Source organism: Haplochromis burtoni, unplaced genomic scaffold (assembly GCF_018398535.1).
Source record: "Haplochromis burtoni strain Fernald_Lab_line unplaced genomic scaffold, NCSU_Asbu1 Contig_671, whole genome shotgun sequence".
NCBI lineage: Eukaryota > Metazoa > Chordata > Actinopteri > Cichliformes > Cichlidae > Haplochromis > Haplochromis burtoni.
Genome location: NW_024583032.1, coordinates 205,088 through 228,442, shown reverse-complemented (window position 1 = coordinate 228,442; position 23,355 = coordinate 205,088). Strand labels below are relative to the sequence as shown.

Below are 23,355 nucleotides of genomic sequence, written 5' to 3'. Positions count from 1 at the left end.
CGTATGGCCGATTAATGTTGTTCACAGCAGTGCGTGGCCCATCGTTGCCCACGGCCTGCTTAGCATCGTGAGTGGAGCTCCGAGACTACAACCTGACGCAGCAACTCTCCTCCAGCTGCGGCTTCAGTGCGCGAAGCAGCGATGTCATCTACGCAGGACTCATGTGCTCCACGCACTGACACAACAAAGGACATCCCTCACACATTTGCAGTATCTGCTGTTGTCTGATAGGCGTTTTTAATATTTATCACCCAGCTGAAAGGCTGATAGAGCACTGCTACATGTGCTCTGGATATCCTGTAACTGGCCTTGTTGGTCTGGGGTGACAGGTTTGTAAGAACTGATCGGAGACTATGAAATAAAACATTTGGCACAGACTCATGGACAAAGGATGCAAAGTGAATGGCGTGAAACTTTCTGGCTTTAAGTCACATCTTTATTAAAATGTCCTTGCAAATATTACCAACAGCAGGAGATCAATAAAAAGGAATAAACAGAAGAGCTCATAACTGCCACAACACTACATCTTCAACCTGACAGGATGCTCATCGGGACACATTTACCAAACTCACGTGGCTGCTAGATCTGGAAATTAAAACGGCTACACCATCGACCCATTTCAAAACAAAGTTTATTTGTGTCTGTTTGTTTGTTTGTTTTTTTGGGGGGGGGACTACAACCAAAACCATCGCTACAGTAAAATGAGAGTGTGATGTAGTGGCACACGTTAGTGGGGTCATGTTGAGCGTACCATGACACCAGGTTACAGAAACAGACTGACAGGAAGGCTCTGACATCACAAAGGTCAACGAACACAGACGGTGTACGAGACGCTCCGACGGGCGCTTCGTTTCAGTACTCGTCTCCTGCAGCCTCCATCTTGTAGCCATTTTCACTGGAAACATAGCCATCAGCTGACGGCGCAGACTGCTGGCCCGCCATCATCCCATCCTGGCTGTATTCCTCCATCTGTGGCGGCACTCCATCATCCTCGTTTACCATGTCGTCTTGAGGGCCCATGTCATCTCGCAGGGAGCTGTGCCGTTCCTCTCGCCGATCGCCCCTGTCTCTCTCGCCTCGCTCCCGTTTGTGCTCCCTGTCTCTGTCCCTATCTCCCCTGCGTCTGTCCCTGTCCCTGTGGCTACGCCTTCTGTCCCTGTCCCTGTCTCTGTCTCTACGCTCCTCTAAGCCCTCAGTCGCTTCTCCCTCGTGCTCCTCCAGCATGCGCTCTCCGACCTCGGGGGCAGCTTCTCCTTGGCCGATCTCCTCCCCTCCTTCTGGCCCCTTCGCCCTGTCCCTGTCTCTTTTACGATCTCTGCTCCTGCTCCTTCTCTTCCGGTCTCGACTCCTCTCCCTGCTCCTGCTGTCTCCTCCCGATGCCGCCCCACGCTCCCTTTCGCGATCTCGACGCCGGTTACTACCACTGTTGTCCTCTGGTGCTACGATCTGTCGGTCCCTTTCTCGCTCCTGGGAACGGGTGTGGCGACGGCGTTCGCGAGATCGGGACCGGCGACGCTCTCTGTCCTTGTCCCTGTCCCGTTCACGGCTGCGTTCCCTCCGGTCTCCACGGTCACGGTCACTGTGGGCAGCACAGTTGTAATAAGTATTTACAGCAGTTTGTATTTTTACGTCAAATTACAAATGTAGAACGAAGACCCACCCCCCAAGAGGACGGTCGTCATAGCGTGACGCGTCATCTCGACCAGAGTGCTTGATGTTGACATCAGCGCCGCCTCGCCTGGTGCCACCGAGTCCACCGCCTAGACAGAGAAACCACAAACATTTCTAACATGTTCATGAGAAGTCCGCTTTCTTCAGGCGAATGTTTACAGCGCCACCTTGTAAAAACAGGCGCTGCACATTACAGTCCCACAGTGGAGGGACGCCTAACGGCGAACAACTTAGAAAGCAGTGCTCACCTAGCCTGCGAGGACGCCACCCTTTGACAGTACGTCCTCTTTCCACGTCCACCAGGACCCTTCTGCCATCAATCTTCTTCCCGTCAGCATGCTTATAGGCGGCTGGAGAAGAGTAACGGGAAGAGGGAAGATAAAAGGTGAGGAAAGGGAGCGAGGGAATATGGCTAAGGAAACAAACAGTGCATTATTATACTGACCAGGAGCAGGCGAAGCCGACATGGCTGCTCTCTGGGCAAAAGTCGAAGGATAATGGGAGTAGACTTCCTTCCACCCGAAGAGTGATTGTTACATTACACCGTTTCTTTTACTTACTCGGGGTCCTACACCAGCTACACCAAAGAGCTGCTGTTTGATAGACTAAGGTGCTGTTTCATAAAGCTGTGGCATGTTTGGATTCACTGCTGCTAAACCTTTGTGCCACCTGCTGACACGTCTACAATAAGACTTTGTTTTCTAGAAGATTTAAATGCATCGAGCTGTTGGTAAAAAGCTGCAGCAGCTTCTGTTATTACACAAAGCTGCTTTCATTTACAGGTTTACTGAGAGCAACATACAGTAGGAACATCAGCACCTGGCAAACTGTCCACTCGTGTACCACACAATGTTATGACCCATGTTGACTGATGGAAGAACGTGCCACGGTCCAGACTAAGCTACTTGATGTGTGGAGACAAGGCTAAAACGTTACCATCCATGAAAGGGGCCTTACCAAAACCCTCAAGACACAACATCCTTTCACTGATAAGAGTTCAGAAAGGCTCAGGCCGAGCTTTAAGGCCTCACTAAAGTACCTCCACACCACAACAGTGTCACAGCACATCTACTTACCATACCCCGAACCCTTTCCCTCTTCAAGAAGGATTTTACCACCAGTCCTACTGACATGGACCACGTGGGGAAAAGGAAACGTGGAAAAATATAAAACAAAACCCCAAAACAAACAGAACTGGGCTTCTTTGCAGGACTGGCTTTATCACAACTCCAACCTACTGAGAAAGAAATGTTCCTAACACTGGCATGCCATGGATGTGTAGGCTGAGATGCATTCAGTGCGCAGATGTTATAAACTGGAATTGTAGAAACTAGCACCTGGAAACTTTGGCCCCGGGCGGTCATTTCATGTTGCATTTACTGTCTGCTGGATACGCAGTGACAATCATTAAAGCTAAGTGAGAGCGAGACTGAGAACCACAACGGTTTGTTTGTGGCTGCGCAAAGGGGCTGATCACATGACCCCGACAAGCCTGGTTGAGGGAAGAAAACCCAAACTGGGGGGCTCATACACGACACTCGGAAACTTCAAGTGAATCATGTTAAAGATAGTCAAAGATGTTTTGCAGCCCCTGCACTAACTTATCCATTTTGTTGGGGACCCATCCTGGAACACTTATTCTTTGAGCTGACAGCACAGGAACCTCTTGATTAACGTGTGGAGCTTCACTCTTCACTGTGATGAACAACAAGATTATCAGTAAATAAATGATGAGATTAAAGCTTTTTGGTGACAGTCTGCAGTTTGTAAGGCTGCCAAGTTAAGCATTGCAGCAATTTAGTGCTGTGCAATGAGAAAGACTGCAAACTCCACGTCACAACAAACTCCAGCTAATGCGAATGGCAGCCATTTAATCATGCGTGTGGCTCTCTCAGGCTCAGCTACCACTGCCTTCATTAACCTGAGGTGACATTTAGGACAGGCGGTCGGGTGCGTTCAATGGTAAAAGTCTGAATAAAAGCTCTTTAGGGTCTGCAAGAAGACGCTTTACCCATTGAACCCTATCCCTATGTAGGAGATGGAGGGTGGAAAAAAATCTTACCCATCATACAAACCCATTATACCAACCATATACTGAGCTGTGGTAGTAGGGTGTAGATGTATCATAACCATCATCATCTGCCAGCCAGCTCTGGCCAATAGCCATCACAGATTGGCGGCTGCAGTGGCAATGAGAACAACATACAGTTAATACACTGTTTACCCCACATTCCCCATCAGTTCATCCCCTGCTCCAACTACACAACTGTGATTCAGCAACTCTGGTCTTGAAGAGCTGATTGCACCAACATCCCAGAATGGCGTCATTGTGTTCGATGACACCATTCAACTAAAGAGACAGTATTTACTGTGGCATCGCCACCAGCTTAACGTATCTCGCTAGTGTGGAAAGGCTGAATTAATCTCACCATGACCAGGGTTGAAGACCACCGATAAAAGTTTGTAAAACGTGGGCTTTGACACATGTCTGGTAAAAAACCCATTCAATGCTTGGTGACCAGTCTGACTATGTGCTTACCATTATAGTCCAACCGGGAGAGCTGCTCTTCCACAAAGCTACAAGGCCTAACAGTTAAAAAGACAATGTGCCTTTGACAGGCAAAGATGTTCAGGCTCACAAATGAAACAGTTGACCCCACCCCCACACACAAGATGCAAAAAAGAAAACAAGTCTTTATTGCTGAGAACGCCGTTCTTAGACCAGACTGATGACACGCAACGCACGCACACACACACGCACACACACACGCGCACACACACACACACACACGCGCGCACTGCAGAGCTCCAGCACTAACCAGCAGCTGGGCTCTCACTCAGCAGCAGTCACTACAGAGAAAGCTGCTGCTGTTACAAACAGAGCTGCAGAGGAGAAACGCCCTGCACAGTATTTGGTCTTTAAGTAACATAACTATGTTTGGGTTCATATTGGTACTCACAGTGCATGTCTCTCTCATGCTCATATTCAATGAATGCAAAGCCCCGAGGCTTCCCCGTCCTCTTGTTGTAGACTATGTAAATCTGGAACAACAGTAGAAGAAAATAATATATCACAATATAAATCATTACCGCACATGCTTCAAATTATACGGTGATATGGATTTTAGGCCATATCGTGCAGGCCTGGGCAACAGTAACTCAGATCACAAGTTGTTACAACCAAAGTAAGCAGAAGAGCATCCTGAATGTGCATGCACTGACAGCAACACACCCACCTAGGACCAGGACACGCCCCTCTGCTGATGGCTGCTTCCAGCAGGATAACACACCGTGTGATAAAGTCGATCAGTTTCTTGAACATGACAATCAGTTCATTGTGGATAAATGAGCTCTGGGTCACAGATGTGAATCCATCAGAGTGCTACTGAAACATGGAGGAGCTGGAGTTCAGCATCATGGATGTGCATGAAGGCGATACGGACTACAGTTTGAGGAATCCATGAGTTTTTCTCTTCAGGTGAACATGGAGTCCAACCTGTTACTATCAGGGTGGACCTTATTAAGTGGCTGGTGAGTTTACGCCTGAGCGACCTGCCCAGTACGTGCACATGCGTTAGCTTGTCTTCATAATAGAAGAACTGAACACATCGTCGATCTTTGATGTTCTAAAGGTGTTACTGACATCAAAGTCAGTAACAAGGCATGCCACACACACGCAACACATCCAACCACAGCTGTCCATAAAGGATGTGTAATAACGAGGAATGGGAGAAAGCTGACAGCTGCTGTATGCACAAACCAGTCCGGTCCTCAGGTGTGGTTCTGGACCAACAAACACGGACTGGTATTACGGCATCCAAACAGCCCTTTCCCACTACTACCAGCTTGGCTCAACTGGACTTTGATCATTTTCCATGACAATCGAGTACCAGCTAATGTGCGTGGGGTTGTTATAGCAACACTCGTGGTTTCACGACACAGGAGCACGTCGAGGGAACAGCATGCCCCTGCTCCGTGTAGCTCGCTGTCAGACTCGGGGACCACGGTGTGTCGTTGTCAAGACAACAGAGGTTTGGGTTTGAATGAGCTGCTCTCCTGATTCAACGACGATGAGTTCAGTTTGGCTCTCCTGTGACCCGTTTATGGTGAAATGATCACTTCTCCACTACGGCCCAGAACTGCTGCAGAGTTTAGAGAGGTTTCTGTAACCAGTGCCACCAGTTTGCAAAGGTCATGAGAGAGCTCACTGGTTCTCCTCATAATGAGACGTTCCTTGTGTGACACCTCGGTAACGACACAGCTTTGTGCAGGTTGGGATTGAACGAGCTGCCGTGACTCGGCCTTCAACACTTCATTTATGCACAGCCATGATTTCAATAGATGAGCTGTTAGTGACATCTGGAGAAAAGCTCATGTCAGAGCACCTTTAGAAAGACACTGGACTTCCATTGGACACGTGTCCAGCACACGAGCCCGACAGTCAATGCAATTATTACAGCATGTGGAAAGTACTCCAATAATCAAGAGTAACATTTGTCTTCCTGTAGAAAGTGACCTGCAACCGTTTTAAAGGCTAACCTTGATATCTTTGTTGCATGACACTGATACTGTGAGACTGCAGAACAGGCTTAGCTGGATCTGGACGGCTGTAAGCGCGGCTCAAACATCCTGTTTGATTCACCATTGCTGCACAGCTACATTTGATAGTTAAGGGGCAACACACAAGTGTTCCGATGCCAGGTGTGTACTGTACGCGACAATTGAAAATAGTAGTAACTGAATAAATAAGACATTAAGCACAACATTACCCAGACGGGACCGTGTAAACGTACCCGTTTGATGGGGCCGTACACTTCAAATTCTCGGCGAAGCTTGGACTCAGTGGTGTCATAATTCTGTAGAAAAAAGATATTTAGAGTTCACAGAGACAGGTAACACCCCCACCCAACAAACCCAAGCCCAACACACTTGGGCAGGCAGCTATTTGAATATACTAACCACTCGTGCCACAAACAGAGTCTTGAAGGCATCGCCCTGTGCGTTGGGGTCATTATGAGGGTCCCCTGATAGCATGCGAACAGAAAAGCAACATTAGGCCAAATCGTCACATCATGCAGCGTTTGCAGAGCGTGTGCCGTGTCAGGAACTTACAAAGCTTCAGCTCTGTCTCTACTACTGCTTGCCTCCTTTCAATCTTCTCTCGTCTCTACAAAAACAAAAGATTCACAGAAACGGTTAGTGCTCAGCTTTCTTAACGATCGTTGCTTTGTTCTCAGAAAACCGGACACATACAGACTTCACAGAGCTTCATCTGTTCTAGTCTCTTTCAGCATTGGATTAAATTCATTCCCACCTCTAAATTCTTCACAAAACACCCCATAAAGTTACAAGATGCCCGTTTCCACTGATCACCTGTCAGATGTTATGTCTACAGCCTGACTGGAGTCCCAGCTGTGGTAAATAAAGCGAACTGGACATTATTTGGAAAGAAACACTTTCTCTATAAAAAGGTCCCACAGCTGACAGTCCAAGTCAGAGAACACCCAAGCTGTGAAGTCCAAGGAGTTGTCCTCAGAGGCTGGATTGTAGGTGAAGGAGGCTGCAGAAAAACGTGTGCAGTATTTAAGGTCCCAAAGAGCACCGCGGCCTCCATCGTCTACACATGGACGACGTCTGGAACCACCAGCACTTCCAGAGCCGGCTGCCTGGCTGATCTGTGCAGCTGTAGTTGAGGGTCTTGATCAGGGAGAACCTGACTCTGAAAGAGCTCCAGTGTGGAAAGAAGAAGAACCAGCTCCCACGGTGCTCAAACCCTGTGCTGTCCAGCAGTGTGGAGAGAAACTGGCCTCAAAACGGTTACAAATGATCCACAAGCATGAAGGAACAACACGAATGTGTGCAGGGATTTGTGTGTAACCTGACGACTCACAGGCGCATGCTTCAATCCATACAAATGCAGAGTATTTATCATTCCCCCTTAATACTAAAAGCTTCATATAGAAACGTGCATTCTTTTTGTCTGATGATCTGAAACATCTCAGTGTTACACCGGGACACAGCTTACATCTGTGGATCTGTGCAAAGCTAGCAGCGTGAACCTCGTGCATGCAACGTGATGTGTGCGTATGGGGCGACTCATGCACACATATTCAAAGTTTTGTACGTGAGCAGGAGGGACGTTAGGCGTAGTTTCAGACATCGGCATGAACAGAAAGCTTATTCAGAGAAAACAATCCAGCTAGTGAAGCTAAACTTCTTCTGTGGTGTGTAAATGATTGGTTTCAGGTTCGGGTAAAAGCTTTTATAAAGTAGTTTTACGTGTGCTCACACTGCTTTTGTGTGTGTGGACTGAAGCATGTGCTTGTGAGCCCTCAAAACCCACACACATTTGTAACCTTTTGAGCCAACTTTCTCAGCTTCTCTTCAGCTTGATTTTGCTGCAGGAAAAGGTGCCGGTGCTGTGGAGGACGCCACGGTTACTCAAAGGTCCTGGAGAGGCTGCTTCTCGATCCTTCCTCGCTCTTCAGTTTGCTCACCAGCCTCTTGTCAGGCGGATGCTGCTGCTGCTACATTTTTCGTTTAAAAAAAACAACAAAAAACTATCCAACCACATCTGCTTCTAAGTGAGAAACTGCTCAGGCCTCGGTGCGTACTCTGGGAGCACCCTCTCTGATTTTGTGGTTAACAAGACTGGAGCAGCACAGGGTCAGTCAGTCACCTCAGATCTGAAATATGCCGCCTGCAGACGTTCTCTGGCAGCAGCTGGCTGGAAGCGTCATTGGTCAGAATCGGGAGGCGTCTGAGTCGATGAGGGACAGGAAGTGACTGAACAAACTGCTCTCCAGCACAGCTCCTCCCTCACACTGACTCCTCCTGTTCTCTATAAAGCTGTATAATGTACAGATCATTCAGTGACAGCTAAATGCTCCGGTCCTCTCTCTGTGTGGCTGTTTTCTTGGACTTACAGTGTACTGAATATTTCTGAATGTAATCTGAACTACTTTCTTACACGGTGCCAGTCTTACTGTGTCTGCAAAGCTGTCAGTCAAACGTTCTTCGCGGTGTCGTTATGGGCTGTTGTGTGCAGGAGAACAGGTTGAATACTCACCTTTCTCTCCAGCCGCTCTTCACGGGTCTCTGCTCTTGTCGGAGGCGGGGCATCTCTCGGGTCCTGGTCAGAGAAAGGAGATATTTAACAGGACTAATGCGGGACGGAAGAAGAAGGGCTAACCAAAGCGCACAGAAGACTTTACATTCACCTCGAAATGTCTGATGAACGGGGCGATCCCACTGTAGGGCTGATTGTGGTGCTTTTCGTGGGGTAACTTCACCAGCTGAGGTAGGAAAGGTATTGGGTCCCGTGGAGCAAAGAGGGCCAGGAGGTTGGGTGGTAGGAACTGCGTCATTTTTCACCTATTGCAACAACAGGGGGATCACTTCATTGACGCTTATATGCTGGTCAATCCGGGCATTAAAGCAAGCACGCGACAGCCCCAAGAGCGGAAGTTCTCGGTACATGCTAACTGTTGTCCTGATTACGACGACACTCCTACAACCATAAGGCTAGCACGCGTTTCATTTTCACCCAACATCTTCCTTAACTTACAAACAGCACGGCAACGATATCTGAAATGTACGCGCTAACAGCTTTTACTTTAAGTCCTATCGACTTGTTTAGCGCTTAATTGAGCCTTTCGAATTAGCCACCAAGCTCACTATGCTAACATGCGGAGTCTTACCTTCTCTCCTCCAGTGTTTAGCAAATTTCAGATCATGTAGCAGAAGAAGAAGCGCGAGATCAGGTAGACCAGGTCCTTTGTGACAAACTTACTTCGACTGAAGGAGATAATATACTTGGATCTATTAGTAAGAAGAATCTGATCTTTAGGGTACCCACAGCGTGCAGCGGCGACAAATAGCTAACTGTGTCGAGTTCGCAAATAAAATGGCGGGATGCCGCAAAATAACGACAATTGTCGTAAAACGAATCGTTCAGGAAATGCGTTGAGTCGACATTATGATATTGTTCGGAGTGTTTATGAAGGAAAACAAAGTCAATTAGGGTGTTAATGTTTTATTAATCTTGTGTAAGCAATATATACATAAATTTCGTTTTTTAAGACCAAACCAACCCTACACTGGAAAACGATTTAAACTTGTTGGTTAAATCTTTGACTTTAGTTAAAAAAAACTGCATTTTTGTTTACTTTTTGGAAGATTTTGATTTAGTGAGTTAATACTCTGTTAACCTTTATGATTCCGTCTTTATATCTTTATTTTCTTTGTACAAAGTTTGCTAATTGGTAAGAAGTTTATATTTTCTGAATGAATAATATATGGTGCATATGTTGATTTTGCTAATAAAAAAAGTTTTGAGTCGACATTAATTTATGAAAAGAAAGACACACCCTCTGACTCTTCACAGCCTTTTGTAGCGTATGCGCCAAAGCGATTGTTGTTCCAGAAAAAGTCCAAAATAACTGGATCGTTTTGGTTCCTTTGAAGATATAACCAACAAAGTCATGGATAGAGCCTGAAACGAAGCTACGACGGAATATTAGAGCTACTTTAAAAATCAAGTCAAAATATGCAGATTACAGTTGTTTCAAAACAAACCGCCAATAATTCATTTGTATTGTACATTAATAAAATAATAACTTCACTCCCCGCCGGATTGTACAGCCCGATCCGGCGGGGAGGTGTGGGAAGCGGTCGGGCGCGCCACTTCCGGCTCTGCTCTCTCCTATCTTGTCCCTTTTGTCTTACTCCTCTCTGTCACCTTTTCTATCCCTTTGAAGAACTGAGGCTCCATAAATGCTAAAGAGGTATTATTTGTCAGTTGCAGTGAATAGAAAATAAACTGTAGTAAGCTAAGCAGAAGAAAAATAACATTTTAACATAAACCAGTGACACTCTGGGGCCTGATCAACCCTAACTCGGCCTCCTTGGATGAGGGTGTCTAGTAGTGATGGGATTTCCGGCTCTTTTTAGAGAACCGGCTCTTTCGGCTCGGATCACTTAAAAAGAGCCGGCTCTTTCGACTCCGAACCGGATCTTCAGGTTGTTTTGTTGCTTTAATTAATTTATCATTAACAATAATATAAAATTATGCAGAAAAGGAATTACTAATGTAAAAAAGTGGTTTTTATTTTATTCCAAAAAGCACATACAAACTCCAAAACACATTTCTAGCATTTCTAGCATAAGTGATCTAGGTAGCTCTGAACTTCCAAAACAGAGCTACCTAGATCACTTAAATTACACAATTGAAAGCATATGTGTATTGTTTGTGTATTTATACACAAGCATTCATATATAGTCAAATACAATTTAAAAAAGTTCATTTACCTGTTACTACCACACACCAAATCCGATGGTTGGTACTTGCTGGCTTGTGTAGCCACTAGGTAACAAAAGCTCAACACTGCCCCTTAGCATCCTGGAGCACTTCTGTTGTCTGTACGTGTTTTGAGTTTTTATGTGCTTCTGAGTTTGTACGTGTTTTGGAGTTTGTCCGTGTTTTTACGTGTTTTGGAGTTTGTACGTGCTTCAGGGTTTGTATGTGCTTTGTCTCTAGGGGCCACCGAAAATGTACTTTTATTTATTCACTCCACATAAAATGTAATAAATAAATCATATAATGCAAAAATCAACTATTCACATTTCAACTTTTAACATAACAGCCATCCCTCAAGATTATCTCCATTTAAAGCAATGCATTATCCGGGACTGTAACATCTAATCCTTTTTACTGAATGATTTTATTAGGGACACAGAAGAAAAACACATTATTGACCATTTTGAGAATAAAGTTAGTGGACTCGTATTTGATCACAGTAACGTAGGAGGGACGTAAACACGGTGTGATGTTGAACAGGTGGTGCAGAGAGCTGCGTGTGGTCAGAAGGAAACCCACACAAACTTGGAAGAGTGGATTTGTACAAAATGAAATGGCTGGTAGTGGACCGATGGCCACATGTCACAGGTCATGTGCAGTAAACAGGATATATGGTAGGTAGGTATCATTTCTGCTGTAACCCACAACACTCGTGTTTCACTTTTTCAGTAAAACTTCACTACTTTCACGTCTAGTTGTTGCAGTGGAGGTGGAGTCATGTGGTTCCACGCTCCCTGCCCCGTGGGCGCTCCCGTTCTGTTGGGGACACCTAGCCTGGCGCGGCACGTGCCTTCCAGATGAGCTGGAGCCGGTCAAACAGATGTGTGGTAAACGCTTCCGCCAAACCAGGAAGTAAACACCGGATATTCTGTTTATGTGGCCACATTTAAACAGTTCGTCATTCTTGTTGCTCTTGACCAATAAAATATTAAAGTTTCCAGCCAACTACTGCCCCCTTGTGGCCAAGCGCCAAGCCTACAGGCAGCTTGACTTCATTAGGTCGGCCGCGTTTAGCTCCCATTTCATTCACGTTACATTTGTAACTTTCAGGGTTTCACATTCTTGTGTCTTTCAAATAAACTAGTAAACTAAATGAAATGGTTGTATTTCTTTTTAGCTTACGCTGGTAAGAAATGTCCAATTACACACATGAAGTTCTAGAAAATGCCACTCTTATTGGTTAAGATGATTTTAGAATTCATTTTATTCCATAACAAAGAAATGTGTTTTGGACAAATATTACACACTAATATTTGACTATTGTTGTAACATCACATCCTGTTAGTGTAGTCTGCCTGTGTCTGTTCCCTGCACATGAATTCAACTTGGAAAATGACGTGTTAGTGGATTGTGTGTGCATTTATGTAACAAAGGTCACATGGGACCATCGTGTAGTGTTTATTAAGAACAGCTGGGGCCAAAATAGATAAGCGATCGACACAGCTGGCCAGAGTTTGTAGTTATATACTGTCTGTTATATTATTATAGTTTAGTCTACAGGCTGTGTCCAAGTTCAGGGGCTGCAGCCTTTGAAGGACCCTGCCCAGTCTGAGGGTGGTTAAACTGGACGGTCTAGCCTGCGACGTGAGGCTCCAGCAGCAGCTACAGCTGTGGTAGACGGTCGAGAAAGTCCTGAACAGTCTCTCTATGAACAGAAACACTGACAGAGAGCAGACAAAATAAATAATACAATGTTTACCAGTGTTAAGCAACATTTATAGTGTGTTGGTCATTTTATAAAGAGACTGAGTATAACTGTCAGTCTCAGTAACATGCACAGAATACACAATAAAAGAAGTGAGAAATCAGCAGTGACCAACAGCCTACAAGCTGCCTGTAAAGACACAGGGACGCAGTACTTCTGTTTAGTATTGTTTAACTCCTTTGGGTGTGCAGCTGGGTATCACGTCTCCTCTCAGTCTGGATGTTGATATAAAGGAGAGGAGAAACATTTAATTCAATACTATTAAAAAAGGTCCTGTAATTAGTCCCACCATTGAGACACTTCTAACAAATCCAACCAACAAAAACTAAGAACTAGCCCCTTGACAAAGGTAGGATTTATTGCAGGGTTCAATCTGGGACTGAATTAGCTCACGAGTGTCTAGACAGGATCTACTTACTGAACCTTGAGTTCATGATACATTTGGAAAGGAATATTTACAACATGATTACAGCGATGAGGATACATACTTCTACATGAAAGTATAGACAAGGGAAGGTACGGAAACAATAAAATTAGGCAATGACAATCAGCGAACTGCTCACGTATTGAGCAGATTGTGGCAAAGGTGGAACATCCCCCCCCACCCAAAAGTCTTGTATTAGGCAGAGGGATGCAGGGCTCCTGGCTCCCTGTCATCCCTTTCTTCCTCGTCCATTTTGCGCCCGTGTTTACGGAAGTATTTGTAGCGCTGAACATACAGCTTCACAAGGTTGCTGACTTTGACTGGGTTGATTTCTCCAGTGCGGCTGTGGCAGATCTAAGATAAAGACACAGTGTGATTAAACAACTCAGAACACAAGTACAGAGCTTCATTTATGGACGCGCAGATCAGACATTTTGACTAGATGCTGGTCCAATCCCATCATAAAAGCTCCAATGAAAGAGCAGAACGATCCACTCAGGTGCACTGAGTGGCAGCTGATAGCTAGCATAGCAAAGAGAAAGCTAACAGCAGAGGGTCAGCAGTTACAAAGTACTCCACGCCCGTGACACCAACAGCGTTCCTTTGTGTGTCTGCAGAGTGTGACTGTGTTCATGTGAGGCTGCATGAATGAAATGCACACATGGTGAGTCTTTGTTCTTACGTTGTCTGGACGAGCTGCCAGCGTGCTTTTACTGCTCGTGATTAAAAAACCTGATGCAACCTTTTCATTTCACCTCACCTTTCTCTGGCCACTGAGGACATGTGTGCGAGGATGTGTGCAGATGTGTGAGGCTGTGTGCTTATAGGAAAATCAGAAGAATAGACTCGTGCCAGTGTGGATGAATACAAGCTGATCTGAGACTAATGCAAATAAACTATGCTAATAATGTCAATATTCATATATTAGTCTTAATTATTCTTAATTCATTTTACTGATAAATACCAATTCACTAAATGTACATTATTGCATTTATTTGTTAATGCAGTACACAAAGGTACCAGGCTCTCAGTGGAAACATCTATAGTTTTATTGTAGAAATGCTGCATGTTGTAGCCACACTGTCAACTTGACGCTGCTGTAGCGACAAAGTGCAAAGTCAACATGAGCCATGTGATATATAAGACAGTGCTACGTGTGTGGTTGGATTTGTGTGTGAAGGCTCACCTTATGCACTGCTTTCCTGAGGATGTCTTTGTATTCTTCCTTGTTGATGTCTTTGCGTTGGTAGTAAGGCTTGATCGCCAGCTTGACCTCCTCTACTGCCCGCTCCTGTGTATGCAGCTTCTTTAGGTACTGTGCAATTCAGGTAAGAATCATGTTAAATAAAGGAACCCACACAAACAACACAGCAAATACAAAAAGGCCACAGCTAAACCCAGGGGGTGAAGCAGGACCACTGCTGAGCCCCGTCCCACCAGCACAGGCTTGTTCAGCCTGGAGGGCACACTGCTCTCATCAGGAAGTTCAAGTTTACCTTATCCGGGTCTTTGCTCTCATTGTCCCATCCAGTGTCACTAGAACTCCCAGACACACCTGTCATCCCCACAGGTACGATGGAGGGTGGAGTCTGAGCGCATCCACCAGCTATTGACGGGTGCAGGTGTGAAGGTGGAGTTTTAGTGCAGCTAACCAATGGGAGGGAGCCGTGCAGAATGAACTGGGCTGGGCTCAGTCCAGGAGGTGGGGGGAGAGAGGGAGGGGGAGGAATTTGTAAGGATGAAGAGGAAGAGGACGCCGAGGGAGTGAGAACATGCTGCTGGGACTGGTTCTGATTGGCCTGTGAGAGCATCTGCACGTGAGAAAGGAGACAAACGAGTCGACGGTCATTCAAACAACAACAGGATCATCATTTCAAAAAGGCTGCACACAGCAAGGTCCCACTCTAGCACAGTGTGTGTGAGTGGCCTCCTAAGAACGTGCACTAAAATGTTCCTCCCCACTGCAGATGAATGAAGCTCCACTGATCACCTGGCTGGTTGCTTGAATGAACTCTTGTGCTTTGGCTCTGCTGGCAATATTGGCCTCTTCCATTTTGAAGAGCAGAGCAGTCACTGTGAGAAACAACAGAGACTGTTTAGGGAAACAGACTGACAAACACACACAATCATGTTTTATAACAGGGCAGCACGATCTTTAAAACTATAGATGCATTCATATGATTGTCTAAAAGCTTAAAACAGTGCTGCACAGCCCGTGCTGCCCTCGGACACAAACTGTACTGTCAGTCTACACTTTACCAGAAGCCTGGAAAATACTCCGACAGCGACCAGCAACATGTGGAAAATTTGAACCTAAGTTTACCCCCCGTCCCTTCTGATAGGTTGTCCCATGAAGGAAAGAAGCGCTGCTGCTGTCAAAGCTCTTCTGGTCGCCTCTTTGCTGCCACGGTGTCACACATGCTCCTTCATGCACACATCTACTTTGATTAATCTGTAAGTTACTGTCAAATGTCCAACAGCATTAAAAAAGTGTTCTGATGATGTTTAAGTGCAAAGGTGAGTGAAATGCTGGCGCAGTAACTCTTCATTTTCTCCACAACACTAAGAACTACTTCAGTAATCTCATACACTTAGGTCGATGTGAAGAAATGCTAGTAACAGCAAAACCCTGTCAGTGACAACCTGGTTCAAATAGGAGAGACCATGTGACCCAACTCTGCACCCACTAAATGCCCAGCTGTGCACACTACTAACAGTTTAGTCTCTGCGTTTGAATAATGTGCTTTCTCTGCATAGGGAGAGTCAACTTACATGCTAAGACACCTCCGGTTGTGCAGTCCACCCCAGTCTGGAGACTCCAAGGAAGAGTGGGTGCAGGAGCTGGAGGGGGAGGAGGCGGCGGCTTACCAGCAGATGAAGAGGACACAGATGAGGATGGGTCAGAAGAAGACAGAGGTAGAGCCAGGGAAGGGAGACCACAGACGGTTGAGGACAAGGAAGAAGGCGAGCCCAGAGATTTTGACAGATCATCCTGACTTGGCAGCTTGGCCGTGGGCGGGGCGCTGCTGAGACCAGCTCCTTGTGAGGGGGCCAGGTTGGAAGGACTGGATGCTGGTTGTGTAGGACTCGGCTGTTTTGGACAGTCCTCGGTTAAGAAAGAAGGATCTGGAGTCTTACAGCTGCTGTCTACAGTTTGAGAGTCTGGTGAAGACTCCCTGGTGTCCCGCAACGATGGTGCAACAGGTGGCGGAGGGGTCTGAGGAGGTGACGAGGATGGTGGGAGCACACTAGTGGAGGAGGATGTGGACGAGGAGGAAGAGCAGGGTGCGGGGCCAGCTTGGCCAATATGTGGACTGACCGACTTGCTCGCATCTCCAACGCCTGACTGAACATCTAAGGAGACACCCCCACCCCAGGCTTCCGACATGACTTTAGTTTGGCTGCTGCCTCCGGCGGCCAACCCCGCTGCTTCGGCCTTTTCTCTTGTCTTCTTGGCCAGGCGGCGGCGCCGCTTGGTTACCAGAGAGGATGAAGGGGAGGAAGCTGAGGAGGAAGTGGATGTAATGGAGCTGGGTTTTGCTTTCTTGGATTTCAGTCCTGCAGGACCGGTCAGCGATGATGGCGGTGCGGATAGACCGCTGCGTTTTCCCATACTGACCAGGTCTTTACTCCGCCCACCCAGTGACAGTGGTTCTGAACAAGGTTTCAGAAAAGGTGACCTGCTTTCATTGTCCCTGCAGAACACAACTGCAATTGAGCCACCCACCACAGACCCCCCAGTACTCCCTGCTGCACCACCTGGGCCGAGAAGGTCCATGTTCAGTTTTCCAGAGCCAACCGAAGACCCCGTGGTACTGCTTACGCCTTCGCGCACCAGAACCGACACTTTAGACTGAAGCTTACCTTTCTGACTAGCACCACCTTCTTTCTTGGACTTCCCAGAGCGACTCGTGTCTTTTCTGCTCTCCTTGTCCCGATCTTTGTCTTTTTTGATCTTCCTGGTTCGCTTTGCTGATGGGAAGCCAGGGGAAACAGAGGCAGATCCGGAAGAGACCATCAGTGAAGAGAGGCATTTGCTTTTGGTTGTACTGGCAGAAGCCGAAGCTTCAGAGCGGGCAATTTTCTTTAATGTGCGAGATTTCTTTTTGGGTTCATGTCCAGTCTTGGGCGTAGCTGCAGCTTTAGGGCTGGGGACGGGAGCCTCTGGAGGCAGAGCAGCAGGGGGCGTGTCCTCCAAAGATGGGTAGTCTGAGTCTAAAGCTTCACCATCCAAAGACAACACATCAATCTCCAGTTTGTCTGAATAGCGGTCTGACTCATAGCTGTGATACCTGGGAGGCGAGAGCGACTGCGATCGGCTCTGACAACTGCCTTGTTTCCCTGCCTCTCCAGCTGAATGCCATTTTCTCTTCTTTTTACAGGGCTTGTCGGAGTCCTTTGTGGCCCTCCCAGGAGAGGATGGGGTAAGTCTCGGAGACCCGGGAACGGTGGTGGTCGTAGTGGTGGTTGTGACCGTAATGGTTCGCTTAATAGCGAAGAGGTCAGACCCACTGAGGTCTTGGATGGATGGAGGTATGACGGGACGACCGTCTCGTCTCCTATCCCTGTCACGTTCCCTTTCTCTGTTGCCTTCTCTCTTTTCTCTGCTTCTTTTGGACCGCTCTGAAATGCCTCGCTCTCTGCTCCTTGAATGATGTTTTCCCTTCCTTTCCTTCTCCCTCTTTCTGGAGCTAAAATCTTCATCCCGTCCATCTCGCCTGTGGCTACTGATGCGATTGTGTTCCCTCCCTCTGTCGGTGTCTCTGTCCCGATCTCCAGTCCGGCTCCGGTGTTTATCCCTTTCCCTCTCTTTGTGCCTTTCTTCAGACAGGCTGGAAAGCGACCATCTGGTGTGGCCATCTCTTCTTGAAGAATTGCAGGACCGTGAAGTCTCTGGGCTGCTGTGCCATCTTTTCTTCCTCTTCCGACTGCTGCTCCTGCTGCTCCTTCTGCCTTTATCCTCTTTGCCCATCTTTTGCGCCTTTTTCTTGTTCGACTCCTGAGCCCACTCTTTGCCTTTCCTTCTCTTTTTTCTTCTAATCTCCTTTTCTCCGTCTTTTCTATCTTTGCTTTTTTGCTGGCTGTGGCCCTTGGAGGTTTTGGAGGACTTGCAGCACTTGCCACCCTGATCTTCAGGAGGCGTTAAAGGGGACGAGGATGTAGAGGTTGGAGGATGAGAAGGAGGCGGTGGTGGTGGTGGTGGCGGCGGCTGGGGAGAGCAGGGTGAAGAAGCAGGAAAGGAGAGATATCGTTCCTTCCTTCTGCTGACCAGCTTCCTTCTCAGATCCTCTACTCCTACCACAGGCTCATCCTTGAGCTCGCTGTCTACTTCCCAGCTGCCCTCTGTGCAAACGGACACAAAGCCATCCCCATCTAGCACTCGGAAGATTCGCTCTGGCTTTGACCCAAAGAAAGAGATGCTGGGAGAACTCAGGGGGAGGGTTTCCTCTACAGGTCTCTTACTGCTCCCATCTCTTTCAATGGCTCCAACTATCTCACCCTCCTCTATCTCAGAGTGATCTGAATCAGCTTTCATGGTGCTACAGTCCACCCTCCTCCTCAGAGGGAGCTGAGTGCTCAGACAGGCGCTTGGAAGGTCAGTGAAGGTGTCCGTGGAATCTGGAGGTTCCTCCACCTTCTCCTTTTCTTCTCTTATAGTGTTTCTCTTCAGTACCCTTGCTTTGCCACTCTCATCATCAACATCTGACGCTGGGGAACCCGTGGGGTCAAAAGGATCGTATTTCTCCCCTTCCCCCACCTCCTTCATCTCAGTTCCTTCTTTTGCTCCATTATTTGGATTGAAAGGATTGTACATCACCCTTTTCCTCTCCTGTTTTTCACAGTCAGCACTTTGTTGCATTAAAGTGTGAGGCAAACAGTCTGAGGAAGCGGTACTGCATGTAGGTTTGGAGAGAGACTGCGTAGCTAGAGAGGCAGAGCTGGAGGAAACCCTGGCTCTCTCTGTTCCATTGAATTGGCTTTTTACATGGCTGGGATAAACTGATGTGTTGGCACATATAGAGGAGGACGTAGACAATGGAGAAGATGGACCGGTTGAAGGAGATGATGCAGAAAACGAAGGTGAGTAGGAAGGAGGGCTCTTTGAGGTCTCTTCAACTCCACCTGGGGAAGAGAAGGCCCTAGGCCTCCTTCTGAAGCCTGATGCCAAAGTCAAGTCCATGAGCCAGAAATACTGGTGGGTCAGAAAGTGAGGGAAGTAATACTGAGACACCTAGGGCGTGGCAGGTCACACCAGAAAACAGGGCTCAGGAACCAACCTTGCAGGAAGAAAAGAACATGTGTCACTTTACGTTACAATATAATCCACGTGGAAAGGCTCCCTGGAGAGCCTACGATCCTGACACATGAATATCATCGAGGATACTCAGACTGTTTCTACAGTTGTGTTGTCAGAGTGAGGGCATTTCTTAGTTTCTCTGTACTGAAGACAAGACTGACTGAACAAATTTGAATGATATTATTATCGTTGTTGTTACAAAGAGCTAAATATGCATCTGCCTGCTAACATGCTTCTGCAGTCGGGACTCGGTTTGGAGTCCAGTCATATGAAACAGAAGACCCGAGCCCCACTGCGCTCTCACCAGGGTGAGCTGAGAGACGGCTGAAGGCAGCCGGAGGAGGAGTGGACCCCACACCGGATCAACAGACACATTTTTCAGTCCACGCTCACTGAACGCAATCATTAAAAACTGCGCAGCACATGACTGCGTCTGTTGTTTACACGGTGGATTACAGTTACCGTCGTTCTCCTTCTGTTGGGATGCTTACGTGATTTCTGAGTTGTAAAAGAAGAGAACATGTTTAGCTTCCATATCAGGGACTCACTTCTCAGTGCTTGTCACAGATAGCATTATCATTAGCTTTCCGTGGCTGGACAGCGCGTTGGTTGCTTTACAAAACATCTGTCCGCCTTGCGTTTTGACCATTAGCTCCATTATGTGTAATGCGGATTTGTCAGCGGTCGCACATTCGATTGATTATCAGACGCTAAAAATGTCTGGCGGCAGATTTTCAGTTACCCATGCAGCTAATTAGCTTAGCGCAACTAGCAAGAAGAGCAGTATGTTGATGGGTTCCCTTCATGCCGGTCGCCTTCTGTCTCAGGCCAAAGCCACCGCTTCACATCTACTGGCTGTTACTTTGTCAGACATTCAATCAAACCACGAAATTAGACATATGCGGCTTTTTGTGGTGTTTAAATACGTACCAGGGTTTAAAACGGGTCTGTTCCACCAGTCACCGCCATCTTCCCTCCCGTGAAACCGGACGACAAAGAATGATGGGAAACGGAGTGAATATCAGGTGCTGCGAAAGAGCCGCACACATCATTTAACACACGTCATTAAAGTTGCCTTTGAGGTGCCGTGCTCGCGACACTGTTACACATTTTAACAGAACTACAAACTGGCTTTTTAAAAAGTGTCTCTTTGTAACAACTAATTCATTTCTGCTGTGACTGGTTCACAGACAGCTGTCTGAAGTCTGCTGCCTAAACCCGGACTTATGCTTCACTTCTACTTACTGCTCCCCAGGTAAAAACACCTGTTACTAAAGAAAGGAGACCGTAGCTGTTCAGCACATCCAGGCTCAGCTGGCTTTGAACATCACCCGTCCATCCAGTGTCTGTCCCAGCTGCCATAGAGCCCGGACAGGCCATCCACCTGCTGCAGGGCTAACACTCATATGTACACTTGTGATGATAACCATGCATGTTTTTGGACTGCAATAGCACAGTGGCGTGAACAGAAAGAACCCACACAGACATAAGAACTTGCTGTCCAGTATGGCCACAGCAGTGCGGGGAGGTTTTTTCCTCATATCTTTAGAATATAATTTCACATGAAAAAACTTTTTTAAATACTAACCTTGCTGCCTTTTCTTAGGATTGTTTCTCCTTTTGGCTCTTCAGTAAAACACGCATTGCTGTGACATGACAAACAAACATGTTCGTATTAAACGCACAGGTCAGTTGTTGGGTTGGTGCAGGAACAAATGAGAGAAGTGTTGGGTTACCCACATCTCTTAATTTGTCAGCAGCGTGTATGCAGACCAGTGGTAAAACACCACGCGTGTGCATAACTGAAACACAACAGACTGCACTGTGGCTGAGACGGAGCCCAGTGTTTCTGTGCAGAGTGTCTGAAGTGGACCAGCACACTCCTAACACCTGTGCAAAGCTACGCTCTGTAGAGTAAACTACAGAAACAGACTTCACACATCAAACAACCACACAAAGCCATTTAACACAAGCAACATGAACACTGCTGTCACAGATACACTATTTAACACATTTGTTGCCATTGTCTAACTTTATTTGTGTAAGGCAGGTATATACATTTCCAAAGATACACAACATGTAGATTCAAACAGTTTGTCCACATCCCATAGTTGACCTGTTTCTGACTCCATCAGAGGCGCCGTACCGCTGAAAACAGAGTGCAAGCAAAGCGCAGGACAGATTTGGCTGCATACCAAAGACAGAGCAACAGTCTTTGTTTTAATAATCAAAATAAAATAAGCTCTAGAACCATTTCTTACATGAATAAAGCCTCCAACACATTCAGCAAAAGCACAATGGAAAGCTGTAACTGAAAGACAATAAATAGTCAGTGCTGAATGAGAAGTAACAGTCCAGTGACTTCAACAGCAGCTGTGCGTCTGTATTTTCTCTGTGATTGATGTATGATTCTGACCAATCAGCTTGGTCGCAGCATGTCCCACATCCTTCCCTGTTACAAAGGTTAAACTGGAACATTCCTGATTCCTTACATTTAAACTAATTTCCTCTTGTAGTGTGCATGCAGGTACAATCAAGCTGTGCCTCAGCTCCAGAATCACTGCTTGTATGAATGACTCGTGTTTACTACTGTAATAATGATGATGAAAGCATGTTGTCGAGGAGTTTAACAGTGGACAGTGTGGATATAAGAGGCAGACCCACAGATCGAGCTTCTTTATCCCATCATAAAAATGTGGGGGCTTTGATATTCACGTGGTAATCTTGATATGTGGTATGAACTTTGTCAGGGCAACACAAACAGACCCCAAACTGCTGGTGGTGATATTCTCTTTATGTAAGTAGGCCCAGCCTCCTTGTGCAATGAAAACTGCTGCTGGTTTCAAAGCAAAGAAGGTCATTGGCACGTAGGACTGTGTCCCTCTCATTGGAAACATCAGCTCTCTGCAGCAGGAGACAGGAGGCCCGACATAGTGACACTCCCCGGCTTCAGACGAGTCCAGAATCCTTGGCCATCTTGTGAAAGGCGCCTCTCTGACTGATGAGATTGGAGGGCGAGTCAAATTCTGCCATCTCTCCATTCTCCAACACCAAAACCCTGGAAGCACAGAGAACACTCAGGAAACTGTTTGCAGGCAGAAATGCTACAGCTGATGTTAGCCTTGAAGTGCAACACCACATTAGTTTATGCCTAAAGGCATCGTTCGTCACAGAATAACGACAGACTAATACGTTGCATCTCCAAATGTTCGATGTGACGCCGTGTTGTTGCACCTGGAGCAAATGCTCCTCACTACAATGACTGATTGGGAAGTGGTTACTTTATCGCACACGTCTAGTAAGGCGACACTGGGTTTGGAGCTGTGCAGTCTTAGGATGACATGAAACGATAGCGCCAAGTATGAAGCGAGGAGCAGTGACGAGAGTAGGTGAAGATGATGATCGTTTACAGCGAGGTGGTAGTGGTGTGGGTGGGGTTATGGAGAACCCCGAGTCAGGAAGAGGATCTTGTCTGCACCACAGTTAAAGAATATTTACTTTTTCCTCTTCATACTCAACAATAGACTATTTATGTTTAGCAAAGACGATGTGGCTTCCTGCTGGACATTTGAATGAACCAACGAGACGTCCGCTGAACACTGATACTCTCTGGTACACAGAGCGGTGAAGCGTCAGTGAGGCGCTGTAGCACAGTGCTAAGATCACAATGACACTGCATGAGAAACAAAGGAAAGAGAAATGAAATGCCTCAAACAGAAGGAAAGAATCTGGAAAACAAAGCACAGAGCTAAAAACCGTCTCATCTTAGAGCTCAGTACATGCAATGACAAACATGAGGACGGATTCCATTACAGGCAACAACAGGCGACACACACCTGAGTGAATCCCACCCCTGCACATAAACATCTGTTAGTCAGAGAGAACCAAACCAAGGAAGC

At 46.7% G+C, this 23,355-nt stretch overlaps 3 protein-coding genes across 4 annotated transcripts in view; all 3 read right to left on the bottom strand.

The window, feature by feature from the left end:
- Positions 1 to 418: 418 nt before the first annotated feature.
- On the bottom strand, positions 419 to 9,598 carry snrnp70 (small nuclear ribonucleoprotein 70 (U1)). Of its 2 annotated transcripts, none has more exons than XM_005949523.3 (10): positions 9,372 to 9,598; positions 8,892 to 9,045; positions 8,741 to 8,803; positions 6,784 to 6,838; positions 6,631 to 6,695; positions 6,465 to 6,527; positions 4,632 to 4,713; positions 1,920 to 2,021; positions 1,661 to 1,760; positions 419 to 1,579 (listed from the first exon to the last, which is right to left on the bottom strand). In XM_005949523.3, the coding sequence occupies exons 2-10, from the start codon at positions 9,036 to 9,038 to the stop codon at positions 853 to 855; spliced, it is 1,404 nt and encodes a 467-aa protein (XP_005949585.1). In that variant the 5' UTR covers positions 9,039 to 9,045; positions 9,372 to 9,598; the 3' UTR covers positions 419 to 852. The 2 variants fall into 2 exon arrangements, with proteins under 2 accessions (XP_005949585.1, XP_014185509.1); XM_014330023.2 differs by having other exon boundaries at positions 8,892 to 9,048; positions 9,372 to 9,595.
- Positions 9,599 to 12,723: 3,125 nt separating this feature from the next.
- Positions 12,724 to 20,718, bottom strand: scaf1 (SR-related CTD-associated factor 1). Its single transcript, XM_005949522.3, has 6 exons — positions 20,387 to 20,718; positions 15,931 to 19,436; positions 15,149 to 15,231; positions 14,655 to 14,969; positions 14,345 to 14,473; positions 12,724 to 13,512 (listed from the first exon to the last, which is right to left on the bottom strand). The coding sequence occupies exons 2-6, from the start codon at positions 19,337 to 19,339 to the stop codon at positions 13,354 to 13,356; spliced, it is 4,095 nt and encodes a 1,364-aa protein (XP_005949584.1). The 5' UTR covers positions 19,340 to 19,436; positions 20,387 to 20,718; the 3' UTR covers positions 12,724 to 13,353.
- Positions 20,719 to 21,469: 751 nt separating this feature from the next.
- Positions 21,470 to 23,355, bottom strand: part of abcc1 (ATP-binding cassette, sub-family C (CFTR/MRP), member 1) — a gene marked incomplete in the record, with an annotated part of 41,717 nt that continues 39,831 nt past the window's right edge. Inside the window, 1 exon segment of the mRNA XM_014330022.2 lies at positions 21,470 to 22,514. Within this exon segment, the coding sequence (XP_014185508.1) occupies positions 22,406 to 22,514 (109 nt within the window).

Coding starts and splice junctions, on each gene's coding strand:
- snrnp70 (XM_005949523.3), bottom strand. CDS start 9,038: ATGACGCAGTTCCTACCACCCAACCTCCTGGCCCTCTTTGCTCCACGG. Junction 6,528..6,630: donor CTCTGTTTGTGGCACGAGTG/GTTAGTATATTC, acceptor TTTTTTCTACAG/AATTATGACACCACTGAGTC. Junction 1,580..1,660: donor GACGACCGTCCTCTTGGGGG/GTGGGTCTTCGT, acceptor TGCTGCCCACAG/TGACCGTGACCGTGGAGACC.
- scaf1 (XM_005949522.3), bottom strand. CDS start 19,339: ATGGACTTGACTTTGGCATCAGGCTTCAGAAGGAGGCCTAGGGCCTTC. Junction 14,970..15,148: donor TCATTCAAGCAACCAGCCAG/GTGATCAGTGGA, acceptor TCTCACGTGCAG/ATGCTCTCACAGGCCAATCA. Junction 13,513..14,344: donor TCAGGAAAGCAGTGCATAAG/GTGAGCCTTCAC, acceptor TCTTTATCTTAG/ATCTGCCACAGCCGCACTGG.